Source organism: Neovison vison, chromosome 3 (assembly GCF_020171115.1).
Source record: "Neovison vison isolate M4711 chromosome 3, ASM_NN_V1, whole genome shotgun sequence".
Classification (NCBI taxonomy): domain Eukaryota; kingdom Metazoa; phylum Chordata; class Mammalia; order Carnivora; family Mustelidae; genus Neogale; species Neogale vison.
The window spans coordinates 77,642,264-77,666,366 of NC_058093.1; the positions used below are offsets into that span (position 1 = coordinate 77,642,264).

A 24,103-nucleotide genomic window follows, 5' to 3' on the forward strand; every position below is an offset into this window, starting at 1 on the left:
ACAATAAACCACAATGTTGGATATCATTAGGTTTCACTGATGTTTTCTAGTCACTTCTGTATTCTTCCAAATCAGAGGATATAACTGGCTCCACCAGGAAATGAAATAGAGGTCATTACAGCAGCAGTGACTTTCAAGCTGTTTGCTAAATTTAGCTGTCCAATACTTTCCACTCTAATGAAAACTGTGAACTACAATTACAGAATGCTGGAACAGAACAGGAGCTTAAAGGTCACCAAGTCCAATCCCATCCTTTTTCTGATGAAGATATTGGGGCCTAGACACAGTCTGCAATTTGCTTGAGGACACAGAGCTTGTTAATGGTAGAGATGGGACATGAACTAAAATCTGCTCAGTTCACAGCAGCAGTGTCCTTACTATACCACAAATGCTCTGCTTCCCATGGTCAGTTTTACCTAACCAGATCTCACAGCATAAATATATCTGATATTATTGGTTGCAACTTATCTTCTGTGGCCATTCATCAATTTGGTGGCTGAATGTGAAATGGCAAAGGTGTCTGACTTAAAAGTTGCTACAAGAGAAATGAAATTATTTCATACCAAACCCTGCCCCCAACTCTAAAAACTTCCTGCTTTATGTTCATCAATAATGAATGGCCCATCCCTGCAATACTCAGAGGGAGCTTACATTGCACTTTTGAGCAGCCGGTTAGTAATGTACAGTGGATAGAGCCTTTCTTTCAAATCCCAGGGCAGCGGGTCCTTCAAGGCTAGCATTGCATTTTCAATTAGCTGCTGAGTGAATGCTTGGCATGTGTATTAGTGAAGAAGCACACAATTAGCTTATTGTTCTTTCTGTATTGTGCTGAGAGGTTCCAAGAGATTGGTGGAGGAACAGGCAAGCCAGGCATCACTGTGGAGTTGAAGAAGGGATTTACTCAGACCTCGGCATCTTCACTTGCTCCTCTGGAATTACAGCTATTTATTACAAAGGGCCCTGTGTGGCTGGGTGGAGTGTGCCTGAGGAAACACATCCTGGACACCACCTGGGGCTAGTCCTTCTGAGCTCTTCCAGTCTCTGACTAATTCTCGTCATTATCATGGAGTCCAACAGTCCCAAAAAGATACAGTTTGCTGTGCCTTTATTCCAGAGTCAGATTGCACCTGAAGCGGCAGAGCAGGTAGGTGAAATTGGGTGGGGAGCAATTCCTGTATATATGGTAATACATACATTCTTATTAATTGAAAGCTTCTCTACCTTGAATTTGACTTTGTGACTTTCTTGAATTTGTTTGACTCTGTGACTTTCCAAGATATATGAATGAGAAATAAGTTGGTTTCCATATGGCACTTGTATTTGAGTTGCATTGAGGGACCTATTGGCAAAAATGTACCACTTCATGTGATAAAAAATTAGCACCCATTAGAGAAAAAAAATGAGTATATTAGTGTTTTAGATTTGGATCCAAAAGCCTGTTTGTTTTCCATTATTTATGAAATGAAAAAGATTCATTTAACAATGAAAACATTAAACCTTGGAATAATTTCAGATTATAGGGTTAATATTTTTTAATGTTTTTCATCATATATTCAAAGGAGTAATTATAAGTATGTGTAATATATGACAGATAGACTTTGTAGATGGTATGTATAATTTAAAAGACATTTTATGCAGATATTAAAATAGTATTAAACATTTCCTGGATTCCTTTTCTATGTCTAATTTATCTATATTTCTGTATTTCTATCTCTCTCTCTCTTTTATGTAGAATTGTTTTATATCTGTATCACCTTTCATTTTCAGATTTACTTAGACTCCTGATGCAATGGAACCACTTAAAAAACCATTTGTGGTAAAATTACAACAGCAGGGAGGCAAAAGCAGAAAAAAATTACAGGGTCATCATTCTAATTCATTAATTTCTTATAACCTAAATTATCATTGAATTCTTTTCCAAATATTTTATACAAAGTCTTAAAAATAATTACTCAATCTGAGACTCATAACTTTCCAGGATGTTTTGATAATCTGAAATAGATTCTCTCAGACAAGACCAAATAAACATAACCTTGAACTTCATGTATTTATGTTGAATGGGACATCAGTTCAGTCCTGGACAGAATGTCATTGGCAAATTTTTATCCTCTATCCTACTGACATGTATTTTAAGAATTTACCTATATATTTAAAAAATCAAGAATACCTTAGAAAGTCTAATCATAATATGCTCCTGTAATTCTTAAAGTAAGAAAAACAAACCCCGTATCAAACCTATTAATTTTAAATGAATTACTCTCCTAAAATCCATACTCATTCTTTATTTGTCCTAAAGATGTTACTAGAAAATAAGAAAACCTTATATTAATTGAAATGAAGAACTCATGCTGTTAAATTTAACCTGCTAGAAATTTTAAGTTTTCTGAGCTTCTCTTAACCTGTTTAGAAATAACGATAATGGATCTTAAAGGCATCATCATTATGGGGTTCCAAGAGAGCCATTAAAACGAGCAAGTCATCCTTGTACCTATACAGCACATTAGTTCAGTGGCATCATTTGATTATATACAAATTCTTTTTTTTGTGGAAAGGTAGCTTTTTTAGTCATCAAAGGTGATACTAATATCTGAAAGTTCTACTCTCTGGCTTTCTGTAATTCAAGACAGTGAGCACCTACTGTGTGCCTTCCAGAAATCTGCTTTTTCATGTTGGGAAAAGTTGAGGATAGACCGGTTCTGCAGGCTGTAAACTGGGGGCAGTGTCTGACTCTCACTGACCTTAGTGGGGCCTTTGTTGTTCACAGATCAGAAAAAGAAGACCTACACCAGCCTCCCTTGTGATTCTCAATGAACATAATCCTCCAGGTAAAGAAGCATGATGTCTTTGCACTGACAGTACAGAATTGTTTGAAGAACATCAGAGAGTATGTCATTGCCAAAAGATTTCGATTTAGGATGCTAGTCCTAATCTAACAAGCTAGTATATAAAAATGGATCACAAACAAAATCAGAAATACAGAAACAGTCTCAGTCAACAGTCTGCTTTTCCTTTAGAATGACACAATGGTGATGATATGCTATAGAATGATCTGTGTTTATAGAGTCCGATTCAGTGCTTATTAATGAGGATGGTGGAAAGTTGTTTAATTAGGTTCCAAATCTCAAATTATAGTCCAAGAGATGCTTGTATCTCTACAGAGCAGATTTTTTAGTTATGAAAGCTTGTCATGGGGGTGGGCAATAAGCTAGCACTAGCTACAGCTTTGTTGCTGATGTCATGTCTGAATAATGCAATTGACAAGGAACGAGATCAATTTTCAGCACTGCCCATTTGAGAGTCATTCTGAAGGGTTGCATCCATTTGTTGAGGTTTTACTTTCCATTTCCTGTAAAAAGTAAAGCTGCCTTATTTCTGATAAATGACTGTGATCTGCAATACACAAACATTATTTACTTATTGAATGGAAGTGATTTTTAGCTCACATTTAAGTGCTGTTTCTAGAAGTACAAGTAAGATAACAAAGGTCATAGCATTAATTTGTACACAAGCGGGACTTGGTATTGGGTTTTTTACAGGTCTAAACAATACGGGTAGAGAGAAGTAATTTGAATAATAGAAACATAATAAGTCTAAGTACAGGCTGTAGCGAATAATCTGTTTTAAGAATACCAAGGCAAAATAGTTTTTTATTTTTTTTCAAATTCTTTTCTAATTCGAGAAGCATACATAAGAAAGTAAAATTCTAATAGAATATTCATCATTGAGTCTACATCCAGGAAGGTGTTCAGCTAATGGGAAACCAAGGCAAATTTATTCCTGATGAAAATAGGATTTGTTTCTATTTCTATTTCTTTAAAGTGCTATAGCATTTAAAAATCATTTTCAAATGTATTATCATAATAAATGTTAACTTATTTTGGTTTAAAAAGAGGTACAAATGGTAAGTACTTATAGTTTACAAATAATCATAATACTAAAATCTTCTGGGGCATCTGGGTGATTCAGTCAGTTATGTATCCAACTCTTGATTTTGGCTCAGGTCATGATCTTAGGGTAATGAGATGGAGCCCTGTGTCTGAATCCACACTAGGTGTGGAGCCTGCTTAATACTCTCTCTTCTTCTCCCTCTGCCCCTCTCTGCCTCCTTCTCTTAAAAACAAACAAACAAACAAATAAATAAATAAATAGAAAAATAAAATAAAATCTTCTTAGATTGGAAATGATTTTACGGCAATTTTCCATCACTGTCCTTGCTCACGGAATGCAACTTTTCCACAATATCCTAGACTTACTTCCCTGTAAGTCAGCCTTAAAAGGTGTTGTCCAACTTGATTTCTAAGTGTTCTGCTACAGATACTATTACTGTTTGAATATGGCAAAGCTATGTAAATGACCCTTGTGGCTCTCATTCAAGCCCCCAAATTAGTAACTAATATTTTCTGAAAGCCAACTGTGTGTTTATAGATGAGAAAAATAAGTATTATAGTGGTCAAGTAATTTTGGTGAAAGTTACTCCACTATAAATGACCGATTATACAGACAAACTCAGATAATTCTGACTCTAAACCCTGTGCATTTTCTACTGCATGATGCTGGTCCTGCAAATTTCAGTTTGCATAACATAGTAAATTCTCTGTAAATGGGACTAGACTTTCAGGCCCTATTGACAAGCAAATCCAAACTTAAATAAATCTTCTGTCCAGACCACTAAATTTAGTAGATTAGGAATTATACTTAGGTATCTCTGCAAATCAAATTTAGATTTTCTCTAGAAATCTTTTTCTTACCAGAACTCCTAATCACTAGATGGCATTGTTCTATTTCCCTTATTGATTCCATACTTCTCTTCTAAAACACCAGTGGAGAGAACTTAGATGCAAATAGCATCTCACAGAGAATTGTGTCATTTTAGTAATGTCATCTCCCTTCATCTTCATCCTCTTTTTGGAAACCAGAATAGTTTAGAAGGGACTGATTAGCCCTTGCCTATGTATAGCAATGTGTATAACAAACAGGGATTTCTGGACTAATGGTAGGTTCTTGCAGGAAAAAAAAAAATCAAACACTTCCATAGCTTCCCAAGTAAAAATGATCTAGAACCACGATTATTGGAGAAATAAATGAAAGAACCAAACAAACCAACCAAACCCCACAGTGAACCAAACCAAACCTAGATACTAATCTCCACTATCCATTTGGTCTTAGTTGGGTAAAGGACAACATCTCCAAGCTTTATTTTCTCATCTATAATGTGGAGATAATGTCCATCATTTCTACTTCGCAGGGTTGCTAAAATGGTTTAAAGAATTAATGTGAATACCCCTTGAAAACTGTAAAGTAAAAAGTTAGGTGTCATTGGCTGATGTGTTCTGGAAGACAACCTTTGCATGTAATATTTAAATGTTAACATAAGAGTAAGTTTTTTCATAACCTTACTTGTATTTAATACTTCTGACTGACCCAAAAATTCTTTGTTCCAAATATTACCTGAACATTCTCTACTAAACAAAACAAAAATAACAGTAACAACAAAAACCTCAAGTGTTAAATGAACTTTTTTAAGCAATTATTTATTCTAGCCCTAAAAGCAATATGTTCTTTAACAAATAACAATTGTGTACAGCTCTAAATCCTAGTGAATTAAATAAATCTCTTCAATTTTACTAAAATTCCCCACAAAATAACTGAGTGTTCTTAGAAGCACCTGTCATTAATGCTGTTTAAAATTCAAATCCCTGAAAATCTTTATTTCCAATTAATGTAGCAAAGAAAATTAAACTTTCCATTATATCATATAGAGACATAATTAACAAACCCTCCTAATTCATTTAAAGAGATATGTATCTTATAATCACTGTTAAATGAATTAAACATATCTTCTCTTTTTTTAAAAAAACCTTTCCTGGAGTTTGCAGAAATAGCCAGTTATAAAAGTATGTGAAAGGGGGCGCCTGGGTGGCTCAGTGGGTTAAGCTGCTGCCTTCGGCTCAGGTCGTGATCTCAGGGTCCTGGGATCGAGTCCCGCATCGGGCTCTCTGCTCAGCAGGGAGCCTGCTTCCCTCTCTCTCTCTACCTGCCTCTCCATCTACTTGTGATTTCTCTCTGTCAAATAAATAAATAAAATCTTAAAAAAAAAAAAAAAAGTATGTGAAAGACTGGTCTGCTCTTAGATTCAGAAAAACATATGCAGGGGCGCCTGGGTGGCTGAGTGGGTTAAGCTTCTGCCTTTGGCTCAGGTCATGATCTCAGGGCCCTGAGACCCTGCTTCCCCCTCTCTCTCTGCTTGCTGCTCTGCCTACTTGTGATCTCTCTCTCTCTCTCTCAAATAAATAAAATCTTAAAAAAAAGAAAAGAAAAGAAAAATATAGGCATTGTTTATATTTGATAGAGGAGAAATAGAATAGAAAGATATGTTAACTTGTACATCCAGACTGTTTGTTTGCTAGTTGATCTATGCAAGTCTAAACACATATATGAGATAGGCATTTGATTAGCAGGATTTCAGGGGCAGCAAAATGTGCCCTCAGTCATTTTCTATCCAATGGTCCCGAATTCTCAGCAGCAGAAGCACTAAGGAAACAGATACACAACCCATTTAGGATACATCACCCTTGGCATAGGTTAACAACCATAATTTAACTCAAAACAATGGGAAGCAGAACTAAAATTTTGAATTGAAGTCATCATGCCTAAAAAAAATTTAATAGCAAAGGGTGTGTCTTTATGGTGGAGAGAGCAGAAACTAGATGTTTGCTTCTAGGAATGACTGTAAAGAACCAGACGGTAGTAAAAAGAGACTTGAAGCCTGACCTATAAAGGTAGAAAAGCACCAAAGAAAAATTTCAACTTTTTCAAATATTTTCTGGGGCTAATGGTGTGAGTAACCTTGTAGAAAACTGCTTATTTTTCTGTATTTTCAATTCATCTTCTGATTAAGGGCCTATTTATAATGAGCTCTCTGAGGTTACACTGAGAGCTTCCTTGTCTATTCTTATATTGGGTGCTGTTCCCTTTAACTCTTATATTGTCTGGAGTTAACTGGTTTGGTTTCTGTATTTTTATTTAGAGGAATACATACAAATCCTCTCTATTTAGAAATATAGATGCAGTTCTCTATATATAGAAATAAAGATGCAAAATATAGATGCCGACTTCTGCAATTCACTTCATTAAATTTCTAGATTTACTTAAACATTATTTGTCTTTAAGTAGATTTATGAGAAGACTGTATATTTGGCTAACAGTCTTAGAAATCTAGAATTGGAAAGAACTTTAAAAAGTACCTAATCTAACCACACATCTTTGTGAAAGATACAAAAATCAACCCAAGTACATGACATTTGCTCCACTTTGTATATCTCAAAGAGGAATCCGTAATTAAACCCTACTTTTCAATTCCAGATCAATTACTTTTAGATGTTAGAAAATAGTTTTTTCAAACTTGGGCAATATCCTCACTTTATTCTAAAATAATTCCTTATTTACTCTCCTCCATAAAAGTTTATTTACCCACCTCTTCAAATACAAAAAATAATACTTTATTATTTCTGTTTCTAAATTGAATACTCCTAGTCTCTGTAAGAGCCTTAATGAACTCTATCCAAATTCTCTTTGTCTCTTGGCCTTGGAACCCAGAGCTAGGCATGGTCTTTCAGTAAAAAGCCATCCCAGGCCTTCTGAGTATTAAAGTTTGTGAAATTCATTCTCTTTCACTTACTTTAAGCAGAGACAATATGGTTACAATTAAGTTTAATGGAGCTGATGTCTATTATGGATGAGTGAACTGTAAGAGGCCTGGAGCTTAGTGACGTTTTAGGTAAGTACCCAGAAGTTTTGGTGCCATTTAAAAGTTTATTGTACATCTAAAAAGTGGGACCAGAAATACAAAGTAAAATAGTTTTCTGAGGCTTTTTATTGAACTTCCTATCACAGCCAACTTTTAGGGAGACTGACTTTCTCTTTGACACTTTTGGCTTTAAACATTCTTAGAAATGAGGCATAAAAACAAAAGCATTTTCTCACATAGGTGAGGATCCTAAATATTAATATAAGACATAGGAATTAAATATCACACTTTCTCTGTTCAACCTTGAGGTAGTAAGATAGTTAAGTCTGATCAGTAGAGAGAACTGGGTATCCCAATTGATTGGGCTGTTTGACTCCACAGACTGAAAAGCCACAGTCCATTCTGGATGTAGCATATGAGTTTCTTACATTTTAGGACTGACACTAAATTAACTAATGATATTCTTGAAAGCTCTGTATTGATAACCCTGAGAAATTAGGTAATAGCTAGAGAACATTGCTGGACTGAGGTTGAGTTGTTCAAAATAGAGGGGCTCCAGAAAGTTCTGATGATGGGAGGTTTTGCAAGGTCAACAAAATTAAAGTGGAGATTTATTTCTAGTGTTAGGACATTCATATACACACAATCTCTTATCATGGAGACCCTCTGTTTAATTTATAGTCAAAGGCAAAGGGTACCCTGAGTGCAAGCTCCAAGAATTACAGAGGATTTTCGTGGAACTTAAGGATAGGTAAGAAATCATCAATCCTACACCTGAGGTGCCTGTCACCTCCAAAGACCTCCAATCAAAGGCACTCAAATAAAAACTGTGAGGGACTCACAGTCCATACAGTTTTGTTTCATTCTCAGTTTTCCTCTCTTCTGTGGGGATGTTGTTGTAATTCATTCTGATCTGCAATCCTTGTTGTTTATTCAGCATGTATTTTGCTTTTTCACTATTAATGGCAATATAAAACAAAGAAAAGCCCAATATTGGAAGATTACTTAAGCGTTAACTGTTATTAATTTCTTTTTTTTAAATATTTTTTAAAAATATTATTTATTTATTTATTTGACAGAGAAAGATCACAAATAGGCAGAGAGGCAGGCAGAGAGAGAGAGGAGGAAGCAGGCTCCCTGCTGAGCAGGGAGCCCGATGCAGGACTCGATCCCAGGACCCTGAGATCATGACCTGAGCTGAAGGCAGAGGCCTAACCCACTGAGCCACCCAGGCGCCCCAACTGTTATTAATTTCTAAGGAATTTCCAGAAAAGCCATTTTTTTCCTTCAGTATTTATTTCTATGAGTTACTGAATGCCAAACCATGCTGAATGATTTACACACAAGTGACGCATGTGGCTTTCAGAGATTCATGTACCTCACAATTGATTGACTTATTTTCCCATAAATACTCAATCTGTGCAGCCAAGTAGCCCATTCAGTCAGAATAGCTGTGAGCCAAAGATGAGGTTCCAGTTCTGAGTAATGCCAAGGTTTGCTATACTATAAGTATTCAAAGGCACTAGTATATTCTTCAAATCAAATGAAAGAAAAAATGAAAGGGCAAATCATTAAACTATGAAATAGTTCTACTTTATTTCAGCAAAATTAATACTTCTGCTCATTTTGAATAATAATACATACTGCTTATTTTTTATGTTGATTTTAATAAGAAATACCTTAGTGGAATATGACAGAAGGATGGTAGGGATCGATTCACTTCATTTTTCTTGTTCTCTGGCTACTTGTGGGGGATACTGCAGATGAAAATAACAAGGAGGTACTTTTGCATGATGTAAAGAGACAATGTTGGTAGCAGGTAAAGCACTGGCTTTGGAGTAATACATGTGTTTGAATCTCAGCTTTGCCAGATACTGGCGGTGAGACATTGAATGTACAGTTAACCTCTATGGGCTCAGTTTCCTCTTTTCATAAGGGGGATATTGAGGTGTGAGAAAATGCTTAGCACAGTGCCTGCAACCAAGCAGATGCTGAAGACGTAAGACCCCCTGCATCATTATACCCATGCTGAGAAATGCTGTGTTCTCCTAAAATGTATATTTCTTATCAGAAGATGACCCAGCTCCTTTCCAGTTCTGGCTGTCATGTCAGACACTGTCAGTTATCCTCAAGAGATGGGGGTTCTCAATAAGAGAGAAGGTATATCATATCTCCTATTTCATCAGGAATAGGAGTCCAATCATGGAATAATTATGTATCTTATATTGTGATATTTGTCCAACAGAGCGCGTCTTACTTACAAAAGAAGTTTCCATGAAATATGAGTCCCTTAAAATTTTCTTAAAAAAAAAAAAAAAAAGCAAGCTATCAGGGTACCTGAGTGGCTCAATCAGTTAAGCGTCCAACTCTTGATTTCAGCTCAGGTCATGATCTCAGGGTCCTGAGATGGAGCCCTGTGTTGGGCTCAGTATGGAGTGTGCTTGTCCCTCTTCCTCTGCTCCTCCCCCGCTTGCTCTCTCTCTCAAATAAATAAATAAAATCTTAAAAAAAAAAAAGCTACTAATGACTATAAAGTTACAAAAAGCAATAGAGATCTTTGTAGATTTGTATTTGGCCAAAAATGAAACCCATATTCTAATAGTATATGATTATTGAGGATAAAAATATTCCACAGATATCTATCAAACACTCACTTGATTGCTCACATTTATTTCCACTCCATTTGTTCTTACTTCCTTCCATACACCATCCATATTTTGGCAAAGCTTTCTTTTTCTAGTTCCTTCTTTTAGTTCCTTTGCCAGATCTTAAAGCTTAGTCTAGACAGGCTCATTTGTGTAAATTAGTCTCCATCTTTTCCATCAATTTCTCTTACTTAAATTATAGCATGAAACTCACTTAAATCTCAAAAATTTTCCCTGACTAGTTTCATCCATTGTCTGGCATTTTTATTCCAATACTGTCTTCCCACTTACAACTCTCAAAGCTATGTATTGGTTTATATATTCAATACAATTCAATAAACATTTACTGAGTACTTGTTCTCAATGTGATTTAGACAGTGGAGAATAGTATGTCTACATGAAGCAGGATACAACTGTAAATGACAGAAATATCAACTGCTCAGACCATGGTAAGATTAATTCTGGCCAAGACATAGAGGAAATTATTTCCCATGTTACTAATCTATAAAGCATTTGTATGACTTACTTTGATCTTAGGGATTTAAACTTTAAGGACTGGGTCAGAGCTAAAATTCTGCTCTTTATTCCAAACTAGTATAATAGAGATATCTACTCAAACTAGCAGACTGAGCATCTAATTGAGTAGATGTTAGATGCCCATGAGCTATTCAATTTAAAAGATTAAAAAAGGGTCCTCAAACCAATGGCAATCTATCTTCTTGGGTACTTACTCTGATTAGGACACAGTGTTAGCCACTCCTAACACCTGTTTTATCTTCTAGGAGATAAAACAATAAGTCACTCTCTCTGCACTCATGGAGAAAGCTACCTGAGACATTTATAATTTGATACATGTATATTGAGAGTAGAATCAACAGCATAAAAAATATAAAATGTATTTCAATTCATGTATTTCAAAAAATATAAAATGTATTTAAATTCAGTACAGAAATGTCTACATTTTGGTAAATTCAATTATAGAATTATCAAGTACAGTATAAAACCTAGGTGCTTGACAAATAGCAACTATTATTTTGGGGTGGCAGGCACATGGTACTTAGGAGTAGAGATGCTAGAATCACTCAGGTTTGGATACAGATTTCAGATGGCTGTTAGCTGCCTGAAAAGTTTACCCCAGGAAAGTGAATTTTCCTCCAGGAAGCTGGATTCAAGTGGCTCTGAAATGTCAGTTTCTTTTTTTAACACTACTATGTTTCACTAAATATAAAATATATTCATTAGAAGGCTAACATTTGAATAAGTAGAAGGACATTTTTGTATCTTCAGAATAATACACATATACCACATCATCGTCAGTTTTGTTTTTGTTTTTGTTTTTAAAGATTTTATTTATTTATTTGACAGAGAGAGAGAGAGAGATCAGTAGTGGCCAGAGAGGCAGGCAGAGAGGGAGAGGGAAGCAGGCTCCCTGCTGAGCAAGGAACCCAATGCGAGGCTCGATCCCAGGACCCCGGGATTATGACCTGAGCCAAAGGCAGAGGCTTAACCCACTGAGCCATCCAGGCACCCCTCATTGTCAGTTTTTATGGAGAGTTTAAGGACACATTCAGTTTCAAATTTAAGACTGAAAAAGCTACTAACTACTAATTGTTTCTAGTTCATAACTGTATTTAAGACAAACAGTAAATCAGTGGTACCTGACAACCTCTAATAAAAAAAAAATCCAGCCAACCTGTGTAATGAATAGAGAGGAGTTATTTCTATATTTATTTCAGAATAGCTCCAGAGCAAGCTTCAAACTGTGGGAACTTTTTCCCCCTTTCTCCCACCATTTTCTACCCTTGAGTTCGACCAAGTAGTGATCTGACACTTTTCCAGCAGTTCCAGACACGATTTGGTAGTAGAATTTACCAGGGAATTAAACTAAAATGCCCCCAAGGGCTCAGTCTTTTGTTCTTAGTCCATTTGCTGTCACTGTCTTCTCCATACCCTGTTCCCTTCAGGTCTTCCCCAGTATTTCAGGGGCCCCAGGCACATGCTAGAAAATGTTACATCTATTACTGTGAGTTTTCCTTGTGCTGTGGGTAAAAGATAATCTTTGAATTTAACTCAGTGATTTTGTAGCACTCACAGTAATTTGATATAGTGACAATTATAGTGCTTAACAAAGCTAATTTGTGATCAAAGGGAGATATATTGGCAAATCTGGTTAGAGTACAATTACAATTTGACCTTGGCAATAATGCTGAAGAAAAACTACTATGTAAAATAAGAAAAGCTAGAAAATTTATTTCCTTCCTTCCTTCCTCCCTCTTTCTTTTTTCTTTTTCTTCCTCCCTTTTTTTTCTTTTTCTTTCTTCCTTCTTCCCTCCCTCCCTCCCTTTCTCTCTCTCTCTCTCTCCTTCCTTCCTTATTTCTTTCATTCTTTTGTTCATTTGTTCCCTCTTTCTCATTCTCTGGGAGAAATTTTCTATCATTATAGTAAACAATTTTTAGAATCAGACTCTGTATATAAATACATAATGATTTGTTTGTAAAAACAGAACTGAATGCCCAAATGAAGATTGAGAACAACACTTATTTTGGAATTCAATTTTTAGAATAACTTGACTCAAATATTTGACTCAGTGCAACATCATTTCATGCTTTCTTTCCTATTTGAAAATATCAAAATATTATAAAACATATACACAGATTTACATGTACATTAACATGCATATAGAAGTCAAATACCCAACTATATGTCCAAATATCATAGGCAATTCATCTATGTAATAAAATCAACCTCCACTAAATGACCTGAATTACAAAAAGGCCAGGACCTACTAAAGTATCTAGAAAAGGTTTTTGAACTTGGGTTATAAATGGAATAAAGCTAATAATAATTATTTAAATTTCTAATTCTTTGAATTTAAAACCAGCAGATCAGAAACAAATCACAATATTTGAAAAACCATGAACAAAAAACACTGAAATTATGGATTTAAGTGATGAGATTACTATTTTTTAAAATCAAAAGAACATTTAAAAAATAAGTTACATTTACTAACTATTGATTTAAGACTACCTTTTCTTGTAGGTAGATTTTGTATTTCCATTTTCATAATTCATGAATATAAGAAGTATTATAACTAGATATAAAAAGTGAGTTCTTCCTGCTACCAATGCAAGTCAGTGTCTAGCCAAAATGTGTCATTCAATTTAAAATCAACATTTAAAGGGTGCCTGTGTGGCTCAGTCAGTTAAGCATCTGCCTTCAGCCCAGGTTATGATCCTAGGATTCTGGGATCGAGCCCTACCTCAGGCTCCCTGCTCAGTGGGGAGCATGCTTCTCCTTCTCTCATTCCTCCTGTTTGTGCTTTCTCTCTCTGTCAAGTAAATAAAATCTTAAAAAATAAAAAAATTAACATTTTAACACTTAACAGCAGCAGTTATGTTAATAGTATCCCCATTGTTCTACTCGCTGAACTACACAGGCTTGGAATCACCTTTGACCCCTTTCTCTCCCCCTTTGCCCCCTAAATCTAACAATGGCTTTTCTGCTAATTCTACTATATAAGTTAACTCTATCCCTCTATGTTTTTGTTGCCTCTGCTCAGTCTAGGACATTAATTGTTTTATTCCAAAATCATACAGGAATTTCCAAACTGCTTTTCCATGACTTTAAGACTGGGAAGTGGTCTGTATGCAGTTGAGCCTAATGTTAAAATCAGTGAACATGGCATGGCCGGGAACTACTGTCTTAGTTTCCAGTTCCATGAAGTGCAGATCATGATAACTCCAACACTGGTTGTCCTGCTGGAATCAAGTGAGATTATATATGCCAGCAACACTATTGATGGTAGATTTGTTTTTTCTCCACTCTGGCTTGTGTGAGAGACTTTAGCAGACTTAATTATATAATGGGTGATTGACTAGAGCAGCTTTACTTTTGCATAACTGATATGTTATAAGCTGTAATTTGTATCCTATAATTTACCTGTCCAAGCTCTTAATTAGCTATGATAAGGCTCATGAGGAATTCATATATTTAATCATAATCTGCACATCATTCTTATTTCCTGCTTTAAATAAGTCAGTTATTTCCTCCATATTCTATTAATCTTTATTACCTAAATTGTTGATAACTGTACTAAAGTTGAGATTTAGTTAAAGGAAAGAAATACACAGAGAAAAATGAAAATAATTGTGTTAGACTATGGTTAATATTACTACTTTATAATTTCTTTTCTATTGCCTCCTTTATTTTTGGCTGAGGGCTCTAAAACTGAATACAGGAAACTTGCTCATTTTCCATAGGTACTTTCCTACTGAAAATAACTTTTCCATATGTGCAGGAATTTCACATCAAACAGGACAGACTCAGGCTGGATATGCTTTCCAAAGTACTCTAAGGATTATCCACTTTCCCTTCATGAATCCTAAGCACTGCTTACTTAACCCTAATGATCAAAAGGTTTTCAAGAAATAATGCCAAAGACCCACTCACCATCACACTTCAGTGAAGTAAAATGTCATGAATGATTGAGCTAAAATGGCTCATCTCAAATTCTGCTACAGATAATTTTATTTGGTGAACAGCCTAGAACTCCTGCTTTAGTCAGCCAATGAAGGGCACATTTTTACGTAAGGTCTTGGAGATGACCAAAGATATTTTCATATGCTAGTTCAATGGTTCATAGCCATCATTGGGATCAAGGCAAAAATGAGCTATACTTTTATAAGGACATTTACGGGATAGAAAACATATTCAAGTACATTTTGAAGTATATTTAGGACATAAAAGACAAAAGCAATACCTCAAATCTACAAATAATTTTAAAAACCGTATAAACTTAGGGGCGCCTGGGTGGCTCAGTGGGTTGGGCCGCTGCCTTCGGCTCAGGCATGATCTCGGGTTCCTGGGATCGAGTCCCGCATCGGGCTCTCTGCTCAGCAAGGAGCCTGCTTCCCTCTCTCTCTCTCTGCCTGCCTCTCCATCTACTTGTGATTTCTGTCAAATAAATAAATAAAATCTTTTAAAAAAAAAAAAAAACGTATAAACTTAAAGGCAGGGGCACCGAGTGGTATAATCAGTTGGGCCGCCAACTCTTGGTTTGGCTCTATGGTCTGAGGATGGTGGGATTACCCAGCTCAAGTTCCACTTGCTCATGCTGTCTCTTTCTTTCTCTCTCTCTCTTTCCCCCCTCAAGTAAATAAATTAATAAACCTCAAAGGCAAATTTAAAGTGGTTAATAGTAATGTATCTTCCTTTTGGTAGTTTTGTAGTTTAGAAAACATAATTTTCACCTCTAATAATATGCTCAACAGCTCTGTAAGATAAATATTATAACCTTCATTCTACAACAGGAAGATGATAGGTGAGCTGCTCAAGGTCAAAGAAGCTAGTAAATTAGTAGTCTGAAATTTAAATGAAAGTAATCTACCCAAGGTCAATGCACTTCCCACTACACTAACAATATTTTTCTTTCTCCAAATAAGCAATATATGCTTGTTATTTTACTTCTGTTTTCCTCATGGAAAGTAACTATAAGCAAGTTCTTCATTGTAGCTTGGCCAAGTAAGATTCTATTTGTCTGTTTATTTATATTTATTAACTTAAGAGAGAGAGAGACAGACCGTGGTAGCAGGGGGTGGAGGGAGAGAATCTTGAACAGACTCCTCGCTGAGTGCAGAGCCCAATACGGGGCTCAATCTTCTGACCCTGAGATCAGGACCTGAACCAAAATCTAGAGTTGGACGCTTAACCAACTAAGCCACGCAGGCACCTCAAGTGAGATTCTCTTTGATATAATACAGAATGTACTTCTATCCCAATGTAAGTGAGTTCATTTTACAGTGGTAATTCTACACCATTTTCTTTTTCTTTGATAATTTATTAGATAAGAGGACCTTAGAGTTACTTATTCTAGATTTTTTTATTATATAAGCAAAAACATCACCAAACAGAAAAATAAATCTCACCCATTATTCCATTCTTAGAGTTACATGCTGTTATTTATTCATGTTTCTGCTTGCTTACCTTTATGCATACACTTACATAAAAAACCACTGACTTAATTCAAAACATTAGTTGGAAGGCTAACACTTACATTTGGATTCTAGCTAACTCTGACCATGACTGATTTGTATACACAGTGGGATGTCATCTTCCCTTCCTATCTACTGTAGTTCTTCTTATCCTCCTAGACCAAGATCAAACCCCCCTTTCTCCATGAAACCTCCATTTACCACTCCAGCTGGAAGGCTTTACTCCAGTAAAAATAGCAATTCAGTGAGTGGATCCATTAACTCTTTTGCTCTAAATGATTGTCAATGACTTATTCACCTAGTATTACTCTGAAGGAATGGATTATAAAAGTAACAGGTTTTAATGTGAGTCAGAAAAAGAAAGATTGAATCACAAGGCCTTCCATGTGTTATCAGACTTTAGTTAAGTCCTTTCTGTGTAGCAGGGCTACAAAATAGGGTTCTGAGGATCTGAGAAAGTAAATTTTAGTAGTAGAAGACTTGGATTGGTTATTTCATTATTTTCATATAGAAATGTTCTGAATTAAGCATGATAGGCAACTAGTGACTGCACATGCAGTTATTTTTGCATAATAATAATTTGAGGACTTCTTATATATTTTTTTCCAATTTATTTATTTTCAGAAAGACAGTATTCATTATTTTTTCACCACACCCAGTGCTCCATGCAAGCCGTGCCCTCTATAATACCCACCACCTGGTACCCCAACCTCCCACCCCCCCGCCACTTCAAACCCCTCAGATTGTTTTTCAGAGTCCATAGTCTCTCATGGTTCACCCCCCCCTTCCAATATACCCAAAAGCACATACCCTCCCCAATGTCCATAACCCTATCCCCTTCTCCCAACCCCCCTCCCCCCAGCAACCCACAGTTTGTTTCGTGAGATTAAGAGTCACTTATGGTTTGTCTCCCTCCCTATCCCATCTTGTTTCATGGATGCTTATATTTTAATAGGACAATTTAAAGCCTTAGTATGTTTTGTCTAATGACCAGTTTTATTCTTTTGCTGTCTTTAAGTTACTGAAATTGATTTTTAAATGTTAGTAAAATGGTGATGGTGGAAAACTGAATATATAATCAGTTTGACTGCTTTCTTACAAAAGAATGGGAGTTCAAGAGTTCAATTCAATACCATCAAATAGGAGTAATCTATCCCACTGAATGAATATATAATTTCCTTCTATGTTAACTAGCATGTAGGTCCATAAAGAGGAGGTAGATTTTCTTTTCATTTCCTTTGAATTATGAAATAAACGTTTTGCCTAGTAATTCCCCTTAAACTATCTCCTTTTTTCAATGATAAGCTACCAGAGAATAATTAGTAGCCTATAGTCAATATTGAAAATCAAACAGTTCATTAATTATCAAAAGCATTTAAATTATACCACTTTACCTAAAAAATCAATTTAATTGCTTTGTAAGATTTCTGTATAAGTGGAACTTATGACTGCAAGAAAAATAATTTTAGAGTGGACCTTGTACCTTATTCTTCCGTTCCCTCATTTTTCACACAAGGAATCCACTGAAACAATTTACTTTGGCTCCAGTGAATTATTTGCAAGCGTATCTATACATAGCTTCACATTACAGCATTCCAGCTGCTTTTTTAAAATTTTCTGAGTCAGATAAGATTACATTCTATGTATTTCTGTTATCTGGATACTTATTAACATGTCTACCATTATGGATAAACAGCTAGTATGATACATAAAAATGAGTTCATTGCAGGCATCAGCTCCATTTCCTTATTTCTAACCTAGCTTGACATTCTTTTTGACAATTCTTCCAGACATACCACAATTCACTTTCTATGAGATTCTTTTTTACCCCCTTTTAATACTAAATTTTTCTGTGCAGCAGCTAGGACACAGAATTCCTCTCATTGTCTTTAGAGCTATAGGCTTATATTTCACTTGAGTAAAAAATCTGAAAAGCTTTAGCATCAAGCTCTTATGAGAACACAGCTTTCTTAGATGTAAAAGAAACCTGAAACTTGGAGATAAATTAAGAAGAAATGAAATATGATTTCTTGCACCAAATTTTACAAATGAATATATACAAGAAATAAGATAAAACAGAAAGTAAAAACAACTTAAAACATAATTTATATGTAAGTCATCAAATTTATTTTATCAATAATGTAATTATGTAATAACGAGTAAGATTTCTTAGAACAGAATACTCAGATTTTATTTTTTATTAATAGCTTTAGTTTACTGTTATGATGAAAAAAATGACTAAGTCAGCACAGATAACAATTATTTCAAAACTGAAAAATAAAATTACTGGCATTTAAGATTTTTCATTAATATCCTTCATTATCTGCACTGATTTACGTCTTTTAAGCACTTCAAATCCAAATTATAAATATACTAGTATCCATACTAATTGCCACCAAACATTTGGTAGTAGGAAGCATATATTAAAAAAGACGTGTTTATAAGTTGATCTCAAATATCTGTACATTGTAATTCTCAATTTCTTCTTCTGTAATTTGTAGAACTATTCCATGCAGAGCTATGGTGAAAACAAAAATTAAAACAAAACCCCAACTGCCATCAATCATCCTGTTGGGAAATGGTTCATCTGTATTTTCTCCCAGAAGCCAAGCAAATAGCAAGGAGCTTCCTTTGATGAAGGGTGGTGGTCGTTAAAAACATGAACTCTTGTTGACCCTTGAACAACATGGGTTTGAATTATTTGGGTCCACTTATAATATATGGATTTTTTATAGTATTTTGGATTGGATTTTTTAAAATACAGTACAATACTACAAATGTATTTTCTCTTCTTCAAGGTTTTCTTAGTAACATTTTCTTGTCTCTACCTTACTTTCTTGTAAGATCAGCTTATAGTACATTTTCCAGCTGAGGACCTCTTCACAGAAAATGACTCTGAGAATACTTACATACAGCTGTATTTTTAGCACCCACAGCTGAAAATAATACATAATGACAAAAAGCCACAATAAAATCAGTAATGCTTGAAAATGCCATATTTTATAAGTACAACAGTATCTCCACTCAACTGAAAAGTAATTGCAGGTGCACTCACAAAGCAAATACTTATAATTCACTGACCACATGCGGAGTGCATAAGATTTCACATACTCCTGTCATGGCCATGTAAATGGCCTCTGTAGAAAAGTGAAATACAATTCAGAGAGCTTTGTGATACACTGAATTCAATCAGAAGTCAATTAAATATGGAGATCAATTGTCACTGGGGACAGTTTGGAAAAGTAAAAGTTCAGGAAAGAAGAAAGTCATAAATTGTTTTAACAAAAGTTAAGCATCATGGTTACATATTATGTTTCTCTGAGGCTTCCAAGTCAAGAGCAGGCTATGAGTAATTAAGTTTTGGGGGAGTCAAAAGCTAAACAAAGATTTTCAATTGCATCAGCAGTTGGCATCCCTAACTTTCACATTGTTCAAGAATCAGTTGTTATCAACATGGTTGGAATTATAAAGGAACACCTAAATTGCCAAAATTTTAAACTACTGTGATAAAGGTGCGTGTAATTTGCACTATATTTGAGACCTATTCTACATATTCTTGCTGATCTTTTCCAAATAGTATTCTTGTATTTCACTGCCTTTGCTCGCTTTCTGCTCCTTATGGAGTAATACTTAGATTTCTTAGCCTAATATCCAAGATCCTTGATGGTATGGATCAAGCCAAATTCTCCAACTCAAACTTTATGAGACTGACGTACTACCTACTGCACTAACGAGACACCTTCACCTCTCAAACTTTATTCTTAGGCTTGAACCTGAATCTCTGGTCAGACAGGCTAGTTGTCCTCTAACCATTTCCACCTGGAATATTTGAACAGAAATTTTATCCTACTTAGAATGCTCTTACTTTATTTTACCAAATAGTTTTTAATATGCTGTTATATTTCACTTCACTCATTTCTAGAAATATTTATCAGAAATATGTCTTCCAGCAGCTCAGAGCTAGAAAAAATACTGCTAAGTATAGAGTACAGTTTGGTAGTGGTTTAAATTCACAAGTTTCCCACATTCCATTATAAGAGGACATTAACTCAGTCTTGTGGCATCTCCAACCTAAAAAACTCTGATAAACTCTATGATGTTTCTCAAATTGCCTCTGTATATGTGTGTGTTTGTGAAAATGAACCTTACCATTTGGACTTGACGTAGATGTAAATAATCATGAAAAAAAGGAGTGCTCAATAACCACCCTAACTTCCACTAAAACCATCCTCTTCCATTAATTTTGACAAACAAAGGAAGCATGCAGTAAAACTGGCAAAAGCCACAATATTGATTCTATTTTGGTCTCAACTCTATGCAGGATTACTTTCTCTAGGAATTTCAACCATTTTCAGTGATGAACAGTTTAGTTCTTTTTGAAGCATCATGGTGATGACTGGACAGCTCTCTTCTTATTAAGTTCTGCCTTACACCTAGTTGAAATATCCTTCTTGAATCTTTCAACTTTTGATCTTGGTATGTCCTTCTAAAAGACCTCAGAAAAAGTGTTAACTTTTCCAACTGAGAACCCTTCATATCTTTGGAGACAGACAGCTCTTTTGCCCTCAATTCTCTCTTCTCTGAAATTTTTAGTTACATTTAGCTTTATAATTATGTGGTTTTCAGAAATCCCACTGTTCTGTCCCATGGTGATACTCATATTTTTCAGCACAGTACCCAAATTTTACTCACTTAACAGTAAGTTACTACTTATCTACCATAGGCCCCATAGTGTGCTACATGTGAGGATTCACAGTGAAATGGGGTGGAGTTTTTGCTAGCAGAAATACAGTATACTTTAGAAGCACACAGTAAGAGCATATAACCCAGTCAGTAGGCTTAATGGAGAAAAAAGTTTGTAGAGAAACTTGGGGGGAAAAAAACGCGAGGAAGACCAACCATTCAAGACAAATGGGAAAACAGGGACAAATCTTGAATTCAAGATTCAAGGAACTGAAAGGAGTCCAGTATGATACAGCGAGGAACGGCATTGTGTGGGGGTGGAGATCAAGCAGGCACTATGTTAGGGAGGGTGTACTATAAATATTTTTAAGGAATTATTAGGAGCCAGCAAACAGAAGGGCTCATATGCTCAGATTTTATTCTAGAAAGGCCTCTGAGGCTGAAGATAAAGAAGTCCGAATGCATAGAGAGTCAGTGGACTTGCCTAACTGGACGGTAGAGAGGGAGGTGGTGATAAAAAAGAAGTTTGAGTTAAGGTTATAGATGATAGGGCCTTTCATAAAAAGGCAGAACACATTTGCAGAGGAGTGGAGAAAGGTGACAAGTTCAGAATGGAACACATTACTTTAGATATAATGGATAAAATAAATAGCTCTCATTCTAATTTCATATGAAATATGCATAACATTCCTGGAAGCAATGCCTCAATAATGGAGCCACTGGTATTAAAAATCAATTTACTAGAGCCTCTTAAGAGTAAGCACAATGTGGTTATAAGGAAATGTTTACTGAGTAACTACTATCCTAATAATGTTAGCAATGTACCTACTATAGGCTCAATATAACTACCTGAAAAACAATTATTGCTCTTAATCATTAAAAAACTCCAATTAGACATCCTACATCACTAGTTAGGCAATTAGGAGTAACTACTCATATCTACTTATATGCTGAGTCACTAATATGCTGCCAGGCAATCTAGGGGATGAGTGTTATCTTACCTCTGACAGCTGTTCCATATGCACAGACTCCAAGGAGTAACTAAACCTAAAAATGCCTGACCTCAGTTCCATACATCTACTTCAATTTGAAGTCCAATTAGAACACTTCTTATTCTTCTTTGATGAGTTTTATGTCCTTCTCATTTTCAATGTTTAGCAAAGTGGGCTTGTGTGGCTAAACAAGTTATCTATGTACAGATCTTAGAAGTTTTGAAGATTTGGGAAATCAGAAGTAGCAAATTGTTTAAATCCGTAAAGTAAGGGCATTTGTTATACTCCATATAAACTCACATATTTTTTATCATGTGTTATTTATTCCATTATTGCCAGGTCTCAAGTAAATGCCTGACTACACTATTTACTTCGTCATTTTCTTGTTCTCAGTCCTTTCCAACCTCAACCTCAGAAAAACTTTGTGTCTAGAAGCATGGTATAATAAAAAGATATAACCTTTGGAACCAGAAAGGCCTAGGCCTGAATCCCATCCCTGTCACTTCCTAGTTCTGTGGCCTTATGTAAGTCACTCATCTTCTTTGAGCTTCAATTTGTTCACATAGGAAATATAATTAATAGTGTCTACCCCATAGAGTTGTTTTGAAGATGAAAGTAATGAATGAAAGTGTGGGGCATGTCATCAGAGTATTACAGCCAATATCAACAAGAGTATATACCATTAACATTTTAGATTGTTGATGCAAAGAATATGTGTGTTTACGCTCAACTGGAAAGCCTGTCAATATAGTCATTGCAGTTACTGGTTGTGTTAAATGGTGATTTTATGAATTGGGGGAATGATGTGTCCCCAGAACACACTGGTTAAAATTTAGGAACTGGCAACTCAAAAACAACTGAAAGATAATTTAGGCTAATATCTATTATTATTGCCTAGGATTTTAGTAAACAAAATAAAAACAATGATATTTGAAAGTAAGGCTTTGATTATAAAAAATAAAAGACATTTACTTTGATCTTCACTGGAACCTTCCAAAGATTCTTTAAAAATACTGTCTTCCAATTTTTTTAGAATATAAGGATTAGATGAGAGAGACTAAAAGTGGATTTCAAGTTAATCAGATCTACACAAATGGTCTAGAGCATCGAAGGAATAAGAAGACTTTAAAAAAAAAGAAGTGATACTTTAGCCAGTTTGTTTGTGTCTGCTGGTGACACCCATCTGGTTCTTAGTATTGAAGGATAAATGTTATTGTTGAATGGGAACAAAACTGCATGGACTAATTTAAAAACTGTATTTAAAATTTCCTGACATCTTTTCTGTCTAATCTCTTCTTTGTTAACAGCGGCCTTGAGTTTTAAGCAGTTTCTCCTGTAAGGCAGATATGCTGACACACGCATGTGAGGTCATGTACCATTATGAGTGAAATACAAAGAAGTTGAAACCCAACCTTACACATGAGCCATTATTGAGATATTTTAAGTACTATAAAAAGGCAAGAAGCTTATAGTTTTGAGCAATGATCAAAGTAAAAACCATAGCTGAAGAAATATTGCAGTATCAGGGTCTGAACTGGTTAACCTGGCTTGTCTCAGTGCTTATTAATATTTTCAAAGTACTCACCATATTGATCTTTAAAATGAGGATGTAGGATACAAATTTTCTTGTTTAAAAGGAGTATTTGTGAGGTTATTGCCTATATTATCACGTTTTAGCCATAGAAATTGTTTGCTTTTTGTTGACTTATTTATGCAGCAGCAGCAAAGGAACAACAAAACCAACTGTATAGTGGGATTTAGGAAATCTGGATATTAACTTCAAGTCTGACCTGATCTACCTATATGAAAGGGTTAATCACTTCACATCTTTGACCATCATTTTTTGTATCTTTGAAATGAAGAGATCTGATGAGATGATATCTTCTTTCTTTGTACTGAAATGTAACAATTCTATAGTTATTATTGTATATATATATACACATAACATATACACACAGTAATTATCATCTGCACAGATATTCCAACACAATATATCACTGATTGCTCATTATGTTCCATATGACTATTATGGGTTATTTATTTTA

The 24,103-nt window shown here is 35.2% G+C and overlaps 1 protein-coding gene across 6 annotated transcripts in view; it reads left to right on the forward strand.

Annotated features, from left to right (window-relative positions):
• Positions 1 to 856: 856 nt before the first annotated feature.
• PPP1R1C (protein phosphatase 1 regulatory inhibitor subunit 1C) overlaps positions 857 to 24,103 on the forward strand; it is a 124,589-nt gene continuing 101,342 nt past the window's right edge. For all 6 annotated transcript variants that reach the window (XM_044242479.1, XM_044242480.1, XM_044242477.1 and 3 more), the window contains exons 1-2: positions 857 to 1,144; positions 2,765 to 2,825. In XM_044242479.1, coding sequence (XP_044098414.1) covers positions 1,064 to 1,144; positions 2,765 to 2,825 — 142 coding nt within the window. In that variant the 5' untranslated portion in view covers positions 857 to 1,063. The remainder of the gene's footprint in view (positions 1,145 to 2,764; positions 2,826 to 24,103) is intronic.